Source organism: Pelodiscus sinensis, chromosome 15 (assembly GCF_049634645.1).
Source record: "Pelodiscus sinensis isolate JC-2024 chromosome 15, ASM4963464v1, whole genome shotgun sequence".
Lineage (NCBI taxonomy): Eukaryota > Metazoa > Chordata > Testudines > Trionychidae > Pelodiscus > Pelodiscus sinensis.
This window is the reverse complement of record NC_134725.1, coordinates 12,067,897-12,082,846: the sequence shown is the minus strand read 5'-3', so window position 1 is coordinate 12,082,846 and position 14,950 is coordinate 12,067,897. Positions and strand designations below refer to the sequence as shown.

Genomic DNA, 14,950 nt, shown 5'->3' with positions numbered 1-14,950 from the left:
TCCGGCACCCCTTGGGTCCTAAAGGTGCCGGATTATCAAAAGTTTACTGTATATGCAATCACACTTAAGTTGCAGCCTCAGCATGTGATGAGAGTACCATTGTGGGCCCCCGGGGTTCCAAAGTTGAGTAGCCCAGCTTTAAATCATGATTTGGGGACTTCAGTAACTTAGCCAGAAGTTATGGGTCTAACAGTTCTGTGGCCTGCAATGTGCTGAACGTTAGACTAGAAATGATTATGATGGTCCTTTTAGGCTGCAAAGTCTATGAGTTATTCCTTATCGCGGGGTAGGGATGTAATAGTGTAGCTGATTAACCAATTTATAAGCTATAAACTACACACAATTACCCTTCTCCCCTCCCCCCCACGCCAAAATTTTTAGCAGGCTGGCCAGCAGCCTGATTCAATCCTAGCTTCCTAGGACCTACCCTTGCTACGGCTGTGCTCTAAAGATATTAGGAACTAGGCAAGCAGGCAGCCTGGCTCAGTTCCAGCTCATGCCAGTTCCAGGAGCTCAGACTCCACTCCAGAGAGGGACTGCTGCCTCTGTATCAGAGGCAGAAGCCTGGGGCAACAGGCAGCCAGTCCACAAGGGGAGCTGGTTTTTAAATTGACTCCCCTTGTGGGCCAGCTCCTGCCTGGCACCCCATGCTGTTGCCTCTATTATAGAGGCAGCAGCACAGAGTGGCAGGGCGCTCCTTGGGAGTGGGGCTGTAGTGCACTCGCTGTACGGAACAGTCAAGTAACCAATAAGAATTCATAAAGTTAATCGACTGTTCAATTAACTGATATTTAACATCCCTAGGCAGAGATGGGCAATAATTTTTGGTGGGGGGGGAGGCCACTACAAGATTTTGGAAAATGGTCAAGGGCCACACTTTTCTATGAATGGGATGTGGGGTCTAGGATAAGGTTAGGTACAGAAGGGCACACAGGGGACAGTGTGAGGTCTGAGAGGGAGTTTGGGTGAAGGAGGAGGTTGTGACCTGGAACAGGGGATTGGTGTGGTCAGGGAGGAAGTATGGGTGCAGGAGTGAATTCTGGCATGGGGGAGGGTATAGGAGGGAATACAGAGATTGTCAGGGAGTTGTGACCTGGTGCAGGGGGTTTGGATGGTTACCTGGGAGAAGGAGTTAGGGTGTATGGGGGGGGGGGGACAGGCGTGCCAGAGGCAGGCTCTGGCTGTGAGGCACTTACCTAAGCAGCCCTGCAATACCCCCAAGGCATGTGTATTATTGTAATTCTACTCAGTACAATGGCTCATTTTGAGAAATAACAGTCTAAGAGATGGAGCTAAAGCAGGGGCGGCAAAAGGGATTCTTCGTGTCGAATCCAGCCCACCAAACAGGTTGATCCAGCACACAGAGGTCCTGCTGCTCCCCCGCCCCCAGACCAATCAGGGCCTAGGGATGGGAGAGCATGCAGCTTTTAGAGTCGATCCTGGCAGTTGACTAAGTGCCACACGCCGGAGGACAGGGAGCAAGAGACTTCATGCTCACCCCATCCCCAGGACAATCAGGGCTTGCGGGTGGGGAGGGAGCACGTGAAGTTTCCTGCCACCAGGAGCAGGGGCACCTAGAAGGAACCACCAGCTGTTCAGAACAGATGACGGTTCTCAGGGGGCGGGCAAAGCAAAGATTTTTTGTGCTTCCACACCCACAGACCAATCAGATACTGTGGGCAGGGAAGTATAGACGTGTCCTGGCTCCACCCCTTCCGACTGAGGCAACACCCCTTCTGAGATGGCTAGGGCCACTTCAAAAATTTCTGAAGTGGCCCCTAATCAAAAATTAATGCCCAACCCTGAACCAGAGAATAAGCCAAAACAATACTAGAATAAGATGCAAGCATCATAGGCTTTTTTAAATTAAATCATGAATACTATTCATGCCAAAAACTTCTTAAAATCCAATTCTAGCAATACATGAAAAATTTAAATTTAAAAACATTTTAGTTTAATTATAAACATTAAGGAGCATCTTCTACAATTAATTCAAGCAGCCGAAGTATATTTTTAAAACCATATACTTAATCAGCTGAAGTTTGTTACATTAGTGCCCTGATGCCACATATTCAAAAGAACAGCCCACAGATACTTTCTTGATTATTAATTTTGAAAGAATCAAATTAAGTCATTCATGAGTCTATAGCTATATAAAAAGTTCATCATATAAATAACAATGAAATATTTTTGACTGAAGATATGGTATTTCCTTCAAATTGTAAAATCAATACAGTAATACCAAAACAATTCAAAAAACTAAAATATTGTCATAAATCCTGAGGCAATCCTATGGAAAAATTGCCTGTTTAGATTTATGTGAAACTTAAATAATGTCAGGTTTAATTAACAGAAAGCTAAACTCAAATCCTTGCATTGAAAAAAAAAAATCAAACTTACCAGAAGGTGTCAGATAACTTATTTTCAGGTATCATCACTTATTTTCAGCTATCATCATTCTGTGACACAGGATTCATGCTAATGTAAGATGATGTAATTGAAATTACAACCAAAACATGATACTAGCTGTCACCATTAGTATTATGGGCCTTTTAGGCCTCTGGTGCTCACTGATCCTGTGTGTGTGTGTACATGCATGCGCACACACACACACACACGCACACACACGCACACAGAAGGTATCTGCCACAAAGCCTCAACACTATTTTGATGTGATAAATGTAATAGATATTGGAAGCAAAATACTTTTGTTTGTTTATCTCTGACACTTTTTTAAAATGATTTTCCCCCTTCCCCTGTCAGCAGCTGGTAACTTCAGAGGGAAAGTAACAGGGAAATATGTGGGAGGGGAGGAAGGTGGAGCAGGGCTGTGGGCATCATCTACCAGACAGAAGAGGGATAAGAGCTTTAGCTCTGTGGGGCACCAGGGATCGGGGTTTATACTCTATGGGGTACCAGGTGGGGGGGGGGGCTCCACAGGCAGTTTAACTTCTATATTGGGGAACTAGCAATAATGGACGCTCCAAACAAACATTTCTACCTTTGGTCATTCATCAAGTTTTTAAAACTCATACCTTTAACAGAGCTTCATTACTGACAAATTATCTCTATACAAATGGTGGAAGCCAATCATCAGAGTTACTTAAAACTGGAAGCAATCTTCTACTGGCAGAGAATTAACAAAATAACTAATAAAAATACTTCCATTTCTATCTCAGTAAACCTTACTATTTATACTGCATGTCCTAAATTCACTTAGAAAATTAGAGGTTTATGATATAATATATGCATTCAAAAAATAATCTTGACTAAATCGAGATGAAACTTTAGACAAATAATAAATACTATTATAATTAGGGATATAAAAATCATAGTGGTTACACATGCTCTGGGCTCTACTTAAAGCTTAAATAAGCTTTGTACTGCAAAGCCAAGTGTGACGCCTCTGCGGCAGTGGGAGGAGGAGCTTCGCTGTAACAGGAAAGCGGTCGCAGGACCAAACAGGGCTGCTGCTGGCCCCGCTCCCAAGAAGGCTTCACTGCAAGATCCGCAGCTGGCTCCCTGGAAGCAGGGCTGGCAATCCCTCCCAGACCTGCTCCCAAGAAGCCAGCATGTAACCTGCAGGTAGCGGGGGCGGGGAGGAGCATCTGGGCCCACAATGGACACAGGCTGCTTTGGTGGGTCCCGTGGGACTGGAGCAGCTCCCTAGTGGGGCTGGCTGGGGAGCTGCTCCATACCCTAATGGTTAAACAGTTAACCTTTTACTTCCCTAACTATAACACGTATGAACAATACCATCACTGAATGATAGGTATACTTCATTAATGTTGTGGAAATAACAGCAGCGTAATGGCAAGCAACACTGAATCTGAATCAATACTTTCGATTAGCAAGTACAAGTAGGGTATTCTTCTGGTTGAACTATTAGTATCTCCTGATGGGTGGGTATGACATCAAATGACTTTTGGTGAGTGGTTATTTGACCTTTAGTCAATGTAAAAAAAAAAACAACACAACTTCCTGAATATGTCCGTCAGCTATTACTATTTCTGATCTTCCCTTTTTGAGGGAAAACTACTAAAAAAAAAAATCAGTTGAGTAATCTGCTACCATCTATACATCTCAGATTTCCTTGATCCCTAACAAATCTGGTTTTTAAGTGTCAGAATGTCAATCAAGACTGCCCACATTGGCTGATCTCCTTTCAATTATGGTAACAGTAGGGTGCTTGCTGTTGATATTTTTCCAATTAGCTGGCATTCTCTGACACAAATGACCATGACTGTTTAATGATTGCTTGTGAATTCTGACAGGAGTGAGTGATATCATTCCAACTATTCTGCTCTCTCGCAAAGGATAACTCAAAGAATGCTTTTGGGCAACTACTCATATCCAAAATAATATATCTTTCCTACAAAGTCCTATGAAGTTTCATCTAGTCTCCCAAATGTGCACAAAGTCTACAACATGATTTGCAATGTGACCATAATCAGGTTTATGTTTTGTTTTCATAAGATTTAGCCCTGTATTTATGCTCTCTCAAGCAAAACACTCCTGTCCATTATTAAGTCATGATTCCCAATAGAATTAAAACTTGGGAAAGAACCACCTGACTGAAACTCCATTTGGAGCAAAGATAAAGCTGATATGTTGGGAAAAGATCTATTAAAATGTAGCAAGTGTGAGTCTTGCCTCTTCTTAATGCTCAGAGAAGGTTATCCACTTTTTGTTCAAGAAGTTAGCAAATTATATTTTCTCTTACCAGCTCTTTGCCATCTGGTCTTTCAGAAGCATCATCTCAGGAAAGTGTTTTTTTAAACCTGCATCCCCATAAGCTGTTTGCAATGTTTACTCACGGACACAAATTTCAAGACAATAACTTCTCCCTTTATCACAGTCAGAATGGATTATTGCCAATGTGAACCAACTTTGTACAAGACAGATCACATTTCAATAGAAAAATACTCTGGTGGACTACCTCCTGCTTCCTATCAAGAGTCTATTAATTATTACACAATATCCCTGTGCAGCTCCAATAACTGCCTGCACAGAAAAATAAAATCACACTTAAGTATTTTACCTCTATAATTATACAGCTTGATCCTTTTAGAATAATCTAACTTTTGGAATAATCAAACTGTTGATGATCTTCATTTAGTTCACCTCTTAACTGCTCCACAGTCACCTAGTGTCCTACATCTACTACTGCCCTCTTCCACTGCTTTTCTGAACATAGTTTTCATATGGTAGATCCAGTACCACTGGTGAATAATCACTCATCTCTAGGGCCCTATCAAATTCATGAATTTAAATAGCTGAAATCATGAAATGTCTGACTTTTTAAAACCTACAGCCATGAAATTGACCAAAATGGACCAGGAATTTGTTAAAATCCTACTGATCTCCCACTGGCACCATCTAGTAATGGCTCACTGCACCCCTTTAGTTGGTTACTCTAGTGTCTCCCCCACGAGGAAATAACAGAAGCTCTTAGGTAAACTCTTTACTGTTAGCTGACGTTTCCTCATCTACAAATCTTGCTTCTCATACTACAGCAATAAAGTCTTATCTTGCTAGACTTCAGGACTCAGTAAAAAAAACCCACCCTTTCCAATACACAAACAGGAAAAAGGAAGAGGAAAAAAAGGGGGAGAGGGAACAATCTTTTTATTAATCTCTGAAAGCTATATACTGCAAACAGTTATTTTTTGTTTTCAAATTATTACATTATTTTGCAACTTGTGCCATGAAGTTAAGAAAAGTGAATTTTATAAACCTAAAATAACCACTGTTACATCATTTCACTATTAAACAAGATCTATGCCTTGGGGGGTTTTGTTTGTTCACAAATATATTTTATGCTAAAAGAACATCTGTAATTACATTTTAATCAAATATGGATTAGATCCTAAAAAAATTTTCTACCACATAAGTAATTTGCACTGTCAATTAATTTAAAAAACACTGTTTTCATTAGTAAGGATTATGCATGTGAGGAAAGGCTGAAGAACTGAGCCTACACCTGTAGCATTTTGGTATGCTATATACTATTGCATAATATTTTCTCTTTCAATCAGCTCTAACAATAAAATGATAAACTATTGCACGTATAAAATTACACACACACACACCTTTCCGTGCAAAATTCAGATATTGAAAGTTATGTGGCATTATTATTAATAAAATAAATAAAATCTCTAACACCATGTGCTAAAAACAAGAGGCTTCTAAACAAAAACCTGTTTCAGTAAGTTAAACGATTTTCACATAGGACAGGAAAAACACATAAAAAGGGTGGAATCTGAAAGGTGGGATTTTTGTTTTTGCTTGATAGGCAACATAAATGCTAAATAAGGATGTAAAATCTTGGTTACTCAGTTAACCAGTTAAATGTTGTGTTTAGCCGATTAACCAATGAAATGGGCATGCGTGGAGGAGTAGCAGGTAGGCTGATGCATCCCCTGCCCACCATGGGCCTCACAGGGCTGGAGCCGCCAATAATCTGTGGCAGGCCCCAGGGAGCTGTTCCAGCCCAATGGTTAACCATAACCAGTAAGCATCATCCAGTAATGGTGATGCTTTCCAGTTAATCATTCATACCCCTAATGCCCATGTTAGAGCATTGTGAATTTCCGCTTTGTTTCAGCAATGATATACATATACTCATGTGCACACACATAGTGTGCAGAAGCGTCTGTGTGTGTGTGTGTATATGTGTGTGTGTGTATATATATATATATATATATATATAGAGAGAGAGAGAGAGAGAGAGAGAGAGAGAGAGAATATCTGTGTGTCAGTCCATCTAGGAGTCCTTTTGTTCAAGAACTTCTCCTAGGCAATAAAAGGTAGAACCACCAAATTCAGTATGCAGTTTTGTCTTATCCTAACTTAAAGCAGGGTCAGAGTTTGGTTCTGCCAAGAAAATGGGATGTACTTATAAGTAGATTGTTTTCCATAACAGGGAAAGGGAGGGGATCTGACAGCAGGGACAGTTTTATGCTCCACAATAATCACAGGAGGCAGCAACTGTGGAGACAATTATACTGCAGAGTGACCACAGGGAGGTGGCTGCATCAGGAAGAGGGTGGCCAGCTGGGGCTCTCTATTGCCAATCACCAGCCCAGGTAAGTGCCCCCCCCTCCCCGTTCCCAAACTCCTCCCGCCCATCCTTCTGCCACAGCACTGGGCAGGAGCACCACCAGCCAATACCTTCACCTCCCTTCAGAGCCGAGGACCAGGTAACCCAGCTGTGCCTGCGAGGAGCCACTGGGGAGGGGGACCGACCTGCCCAGCAATGCCCACAAGCTGCCGCCAGGGGAACGGGGCCCTCCCACCATAAGGAGCCACACATACACACACAAATAACAATCCTTCAAACAAAAGTGGCAAGGAGTCCTGTGGCACCTTATAGACTAACTGAAGTGTTGGAGCATAACACAGACTAACACGGCTACCCCGATACTTGAATCCTTCAAACAACTATATCATGGACAACAAGTTCCATGCAACATTAACTACTTATCAAGCTCTGGATAGACATTCCATACTTAAGATTAAGAGCAAGTGTAATTCAATATAAATATGATAATGACCTAATAATCAATAATGTCCAATGAAATGTTCTTTCTGCAGCATCCCAAAATAGGAATACTCCTTATTCCATCCTTGTGCTCACTGTGCAAAATCACCAACTATTAAAAAAATTCACAATTGAACAAAGATCTGACATACAAAAAAAAGCATGGCTACTCATGTTGATAATAATAATCTACAAGTTATAAACAAAAATTCAAAAAACTAATTTAATGTCAACATCAATACCACTAAGTTAACTAGTCACATGCAAATCTGACTTTTTTTAAAAAGCTAGAGACTTGAATATTGTAAAGCTTCTGTATCTACTTCACTACTGTAATTATTCCATGAAGACTTCTGCTTAAAATAATAAAAAATTAATAAAAGATAGGGATAAAATGAGCATGGTACAGCTAAATAATATTTCTTCTATTGTAAATAATATTTCTTCTAATAGCTGGATTGCCTCAAATCAATATTGTATGCACAAGCCTTTTCTCAAGAAGTACAATGCTTCACAAGAACCAAACCAAAACTCAGCAACTCTGTATATATTGTTCTGTAATATTCAGAAGATGAACTATAGGAGCTGTTGCTGTAAATTACGATCTGGTCTACTGTAGTTTGAATCCTTCATAAATTTTGACGAAGATGTTACAGTTTGATGGTAAAATGTCACTGCCACAAATCTGCAGCCACAAATTTGTAATTAATATTTTCTTTGTTTAATACCTTTTAATGCTGTGTTTATCAATAAAGTTCTAATAATTAGTAAAGCAACTGAAAAAATTGAACATCACATTAATATTTGAAGTTTCAGGGGTTAGCCATGTTAGTCTGTACAGGATAAGCTTAAAACCAACAAATGGTCTGGTAGCACTTTATAGACTAAGAAAACATGTAGATCAATGGTCTCCAACCTTTTTACACTCAAGATAACTTTTTAAATGACAGATCAAACCAAGATCTACTGCCCTGCCCCTTCTTTTGAAGCCCCACCCCTTCCTCTCTATTCTCCTCCTCTCCATTACTTGCTACCCACAACTCTTACAGTGCTGCTTTTTTTCCCCAATTCTTCTGTAGGAAGAGGTTTTTCCAGCATTTGGCCTGTCTAGACTGGACCAAATGTCAGAAAAACCCCTTCTTTTGGAAGCCCCCTTATTCCTCGTGGAAAGAGGAACATAGGGGTTACTGAAAGAGCACGTTTACTCTTCCACTTAAAAAAGCAGAAGAATAAACGCATCTCTGGATGCAGAAGAGTTTTTCTGGGGTAGCTCCGGAATCCTGAAAAACTCCTGTAGTCTAGCCTTACCCTCGCTGGATTGAGGCAGGATGTGTAGGATCTGGGGTGGAAATGAGAGATTTGGATGTGAGAAGGGGTGAGAGGTGCAAGCTCTCAGAGGAAATCTGGATGCAGGAGGAGGTGGAGAAGGGGATGCTGGGTCAGGGAGGGGACTTCAGGCCGGGCACTGTTGGGGTCAGATATAGGGTTGAGGTACTAAGCAAGCCATAGGCTTGTGGATATGATGGTGCAGGAATTTGGATTGGGGTATGTGAGGGGCTCAGGGCAGGGGGTTCCAGTGTATGATAGGTTCAGATCTAGAGTCTAGGGGAAGGGGGAGTGCAGGAGTGTTATGATACTGTGGGCAGATGGGGGCTTGGCCCCAATTGGGGGTTTGTTCTCCAGGCTTCATTTTTAAATAAAATACTATGTCAAACACAAAAAGTTTCTGCTTTGTCTTTATTCATGAGAAGGGCAAGGAACCTGTTTTGAGTCAGGGGTAACTGACCCACAGAAAAGTCAGTTGGGGCCACACAAGTGAGATGCAAAATAAAAACTCCTCTAAAAACCCCACAAGCCTCACTAATGTGGCCCAACTGTGCTGGGAGGAGCAGACGACATGGTATTGGGGAAGGCTACTGGGACAGGGTGCTGGGTAGGGTGCCATTGGTGCTGGGACAGGGAACAGGGTGTTTGTGAGTGCTGGGGCAGGGTGCCAATGGGTGCTGGAGCAGAGTGCCAGTGGGTGGTGGGGCACAGTACTTGTTGGGGTCTGGGCAGGGGGACGGGACAGGGACCAGTACTTGAGAATCCTGTAGCTGCAGGCCAAGGGCCAGAAAGTGCGTGGGCTGCTCCCTCAAGCCCTAAACAGTAGCACGGTACCTGAAACGCTGGTTCGTCATGTGCCTGATGCCATCCTGTGTGGGCTGGGAACAGGGGAGGGGAAGTTCCAGACCATGGCAGCCCCAACCTAAAATGCCAGTCCGTCACGCGCTGGGGACTTTGTTCCCCTGCTGCCTTCCTGCACGTGGGGAAGGGTTGTGTGTCCGGGACTTCGCCAGCTCTGGCTGCTCAGGCAGCATGTGCTGCCATGGGTAGGGGAGGAATAAGGCGCAAGCTTCCCGAGCAGCTGGAGCTGGCATGCTGGAGAGTTTATTCCCCTGCTGCCTGTCTGTGGGAGAGGGGGGAGTCCCATGCCAACCGCAACCGCTCAGGAAGCTTGCGCCTTACTCCTCCCCTCCCCATGGCAGTACGCACTGCCTGAACAGCCAGAGCCGGCGCAGTCCCGGACACGCAACCCCTTCCCCGCGCACAGGAAGGCAGCAGGGGAACAAAGTCCCCAGCGCGTGACGGACCAGCACTTTAGGTACCACACCAGCTGTTCAGAGGGAAGGAAGAGCAGTCTGCACACTTCCAGTACCCGGCGCGTGGCTGCAGAACTCTCCCCACCCCGCTGGAAGGCATGCTACCTTCGTCATTCCTGGAGGTAGCATCAGCGCAGCATTCATCTTGGGGGTGGAGGCAGTGAGGAAGGGCCCCCCAAAAGCCTTGCGATCAACTGATCGGGCCCACAGGATCGACCAGTAGATCGCAATCAATGGGTTGGTGACCACGGATGTAGATGGTATCATGAGCTTTCGTGGGCACAGCCCACTTCTTCAGATGACCAGAGTTTTACATCTTAAGAAAAGCTCATGATACCATCTACATGTTTTGTTAGTCTATAAAGTACTACCAGACCATTTGTTGTTTTTTAAATTTATTAATATTTGAGTTTGCTGATAAAAACATTAGAACATAAGAACAGCCGTACTGGGTCAGACCAAAGGTCCATCTAGCCCAGTATCCTGTCTACCAACAGTGGCCAGCACCAGGTGCCCCAGAGAGGGTGGACCGAAGACAATGATCAAGCGATTGGTCTCCTGCCATCCCTCTCCAGCCTCTGACAAACAGAGGCCAAAGACACCATTTTATCCCCTGGCTAATAGCCTTTTATGGACCTAACCTCCATGAAATTATCTAGCTTCTCTTTAACCTCTATTATAGTCCTAGCCTCCTCTGACAAGGAGTTCCAAAGGTTGACTACACGCTATGCTTTTATTAGTTTTAAACCTGCTCCCCATTAATTTCATTTAGTGTCCTCTAGTTCTTCTATTTGGGGAACTAATACTGCATGCTATGTTCTATAAAATATTACTGTCACTTATCAAAATGCTATTTAAGGACTATACCTACAACATCTGACTTCATGCTTACATATATCCCCAGAAATAACTCATGTGTAAAAGTTTTTTACAGGCATATTACAAAAAAAATCCCACCAAGTTAGAGGACAGGGACACACACAACAGGCAAACAGTGTTCAGCCCCGTTGTGGGAGGAAAAATACAGAAAACATACAGTGGATCATAATTATAACATAGCTGTCCTCTGATCCCATTACAACATGTTTAAAGTCCAAAAAGCATGAAAATGGCTACCTTGGTTAAGTGACCCCTTTAAAAACAATATGTACTACCCACACCTACAAATTTTAGGCTAAGTTTAGCTTTGCAAGCTATTTTGTGTTAAATAAAACATATCTGCAAACAGATGTTTAAATGTTATTTGTTATTGCAGAAAAAAATATTCGTGAAATCAATAAGATAGATTTAAGAGACCAAATTTGAAGTGGTATCACCTTATACTGTAGTATACCAAGTATAAAGGTATTTATACATCAGTTTGAATGCAAGCTCACTTTTAAAAGCAAACTCCATAATTGTATTTTTTTTACTTCACTGGCATTATGCATATAATTAAAAAAATATGCTGTTCTATAAAGTTTCTTAGTATAAATTCTTTAATACAAAATTTGAAAATCTAAACTTTGTAATCCATGGTACCTTATACCAAGAATTATATTATCTATGACAGACTTTGACAACGGGGCTACAATTATACCACCTAACACTTACCAAAACATATTAATTTCCTAACCAAAACATGGTGAATAAAGTTAACAGGTTTTTTTATTGGTCTTTTTTTTTAAAAACTAAGATTGACTGAGGTTTTGTTTTTATTTTACTGGTGACAATCTTTCCTGATACATTTGCTTCTCTTTTATTTACTGGTGAGTTTTTCTTAGTAATCAAGACTGGTGTACACAAACCACTGTTACCACTACTATATTTGCGGTATACACTGGTGATATAAAGGCACTGTAAACATTAGCATAAATGCAAGATTAAATAGTGTCATTTAGCTCTGAAAGTGGTTAGAAGTCAATAAAAAGCCAAAGGGGATGGTATTTGTTATAACATACACCCAAAAGCCTCCTACAAGGATCCCAATGTACAAACACATAGCAAAAGAAAACCTCCAACAAGAATATAATTCTTTGGAGATGAAGACAAGGTACCTGATATCAGGAACAAACAAACCAAAGGAACAAAAGGAAAAACTATGTAGCACTTTGAAGACTAACAAGATGGTTTAAGAGGTGATGAGCTTTCATGGGCCAGACCCACTTCCTCATATCACATTATTCCTCCCAGCTCATCTCTGCCTTCTGCCAGCCCCACCTCCAGAGATGAGCTGGGAAGAATAACAGGATCTGAGGAAGTGGGTCTGGACCAGGAAAGCTCATCACCTATTAAACCATCTTGTTAGTCTTTAAAGTGCTACATATTTTTTCCCTTTTGTTTTAGCAAGATCAGACTAACACAGCTACCTCTCTACTACAAACCAAAGGAAAGCATCAAAGGTTGTTCATCATCCGGGAAAGACGGAGGTTTACAGTTAATTACAAAACTATCATTACAAAGGCTAGCAATATGCATAACTTAAAGGTTCCAAGTTAAACATTTTAAAATGAGGGTTTTTTTTAAATTTCACATTCCTTCTCCACCTTTAGAAAAAAGTAAAGCTGTAATCTGTTCTTTTTGGCTGCGGAGGAAGAGTGGTTGGAGGGAAGAAAGAGGTGTTTCGGTCTGGTTTGGTTTTTTAATTTCCTCTCCCACTCTTCTTGTATTACCCTATTGCTCCCCATTTTATCTTCCTAGTTATCGTTCCCCTATAAACAATCCTATACTCCACCTCTTTTGGCTTGGGTTGCTACTGGGGACCCAAGAGTTCTCACCTTTACCTGACTAATGGTTCCTTGCAGCTGTGGCATACAAGAAAGCAAAAAGATCTTTTCAAATAAAATGTCACTAATCCGGATAACAAGTAATCGTTCTTTGTATTCATTTTAAATTAAGATTTAAAATATACAGTTTTTGCAACTGTTCAGTATGAACAACGGATATCATAGCTGCTGTAAGATTAAACCATGCCATCTAAGCACAAAGTGAAAGTTGTCAACCACCAGTGAGATGGAAGGTAACATAGATGCTATCAAGCAACTCAACGTTGCATTTTCAGCTAATGCTTTCCCTTCCAAGGCCAAAAAAAGTCTTTCATCCCTTTCACCCCCATCGGTGCAAGGGAGGCATGGCTGTAAACTCATAACGACAGCTGACGTTCAGACACAAGAAGCCGGAGAGCACGTCCTATAGATAATCACATTGCATGAACTGTTTACTGCTGAAACAGCGTTTGTCATTACGAAAAGGGGGGGGGGGGGCACACGCAGTTTAAGAGGCACAAAGCACTAGGGCATGAAGTGTCAAAGCAGGCAGGGGCGGGGAGAGAAGACTGTTTACCACAGGAGACGGTCTCACATGTGGGCAGCGCAGGCAACGGGATACCCAATCCGTTGCCTTGACATCTCCTATTCAGAGCCATGCAGCTGGGCGCGGGGAAGGCGCGCTCGCCGCAAACGCTGTTAAAGAGCCACATACATAGGGAGCGGAGCCGGGAGGAGGGGCCAGGCGGGGAGCAGCCCCCCCCCCCCCCCGGGTCCCAACTATAAAGCCCCGGCAAGCGGCACCGACCCAACCACGTTGCAACCCGGCTGCTCGAAAGAGCATCGGGGCCCCCTACGTGAGCCCCACGCCGGGCTCGGCCCCTCCGCGCTGCCTGCCCGCGGGGACTCACCAGCGAGAAGAGGTTGGAGTGACAGTCCTCCAGGCTGGCCCCGTTCGCCACCCAGTTCGCCGCCGCGGTCATGATCCTCGGCGAGCCCGGCCGCCAGCGCGGGGCATGTCTGTGGAGACGGGCCGGCGGCTCGGCACAAGCGCCCGGGGCTGCCTCCCGTCACAGGGGCGGCCGCCGCAGCCCTGCCCCGCACACGCGCCAGCCCGAGGAAGGGCCGGGGACCGGCAGGGGGCGCTCCCCGCGCGGGGGGGCCTCGCTCCGCCCCCCCTGCCCGACAATCCGCAACGAGCCGAGCGGGCGGGTCCAGCACCCGCAGCCCAAGCGCGCTCCGGCGCGGGGCTCGCCTCAGGGTGGCGCGGGCAGTGGCGCCGGCGGCTGAGGGGGGGCGCTGTCCCCGCCCCTCGCGGCGGGTGGGTGGTGTTTTCCCGCGGCCGCCGCCTCGTCCGCGCGCCGCAACTGCCGCAGGCCGGACAGCGCGCGCTGCCCCTGCCCGTCCTCGCCGCCCTCCGCGTGGCCCCGCGCGCCAGCAGCGACTCCTCCTCGCGCGCTCGCCTCAGCCGCTCGCCACTCTGACAGCAATGGCGGCCGCCAGACGCAGGGCGCCTCGCCATTGGCCAGCGCCGTACCACGTGGGCAGCTGCGAGCGGCGGGGGAAGCGAGCGCTCCAAGTCTGTCCTCTGTCTCTCCCTACACACACACGCTCCTGCTGCCTCCCAGACGCTCCACAGGGGGCGCACTCGAGCAAGGAATCTGCTGCCCGGGCGAGCTCCTAGCGCCTCCCGACCTAGCTCAGGCGCAGCACCTGGGCTCAGTCTAGACTGCAAGCCTCTTCCCAGAGAGCGTCTAGACTACAAGCACTACTTTCGAAAGAGCGCTCCCAGGCAGTCTGGATGCTCTCTTTCGAAAAAGCACAGTTTTCATTCCACAAGCCTTTCTTGCCACTTTAACCAGAAAGGACACTCTCTAAATGACTTAGCCACCTGCATTCTGCTACAAAGACCTTTTACATCTGCACTTGAAAGGGAATCCTCTGAACTGTCATTCATGTTAAAATTGGACACTTGCCAACAAGGACTTAACAAGACTTTGAACTTTCTCACCCATTACCAA

At 44.4% G+C, this 14,950-nt stretch overlaps 1 protein-coding gene across 2 annotated transcripts in view; it reads right to left on the bottom strand.

Moving 5' to 3' along the window:
• MED13L (mediator complex subunit 13L) overlaps positions 1-14,427 on the bottom strand; it is a 379,146-nt gene extending 364,719 nt beyond the window's left edge. The window contains exon 1 of one of the 2 annotated variants that reach the window (XM_075898186.1): positions 13,841-14,427. In XM_075898186.1, coding sequence (XP_075754301.1) covers positions 13,841-13,912 — 72 coding nt within the window. In that variant the 5' untranslated portion in view covers positions 13,913-14,427. The remainder of the gene's footprint in view (positions 1-13,840) is intronic. The other variant, XM_075898187.1, reaches the window with a different exon arrangement.
• Between the last annotated feature and the right edge of the window lie 523 nt (positions 14,428-14,950).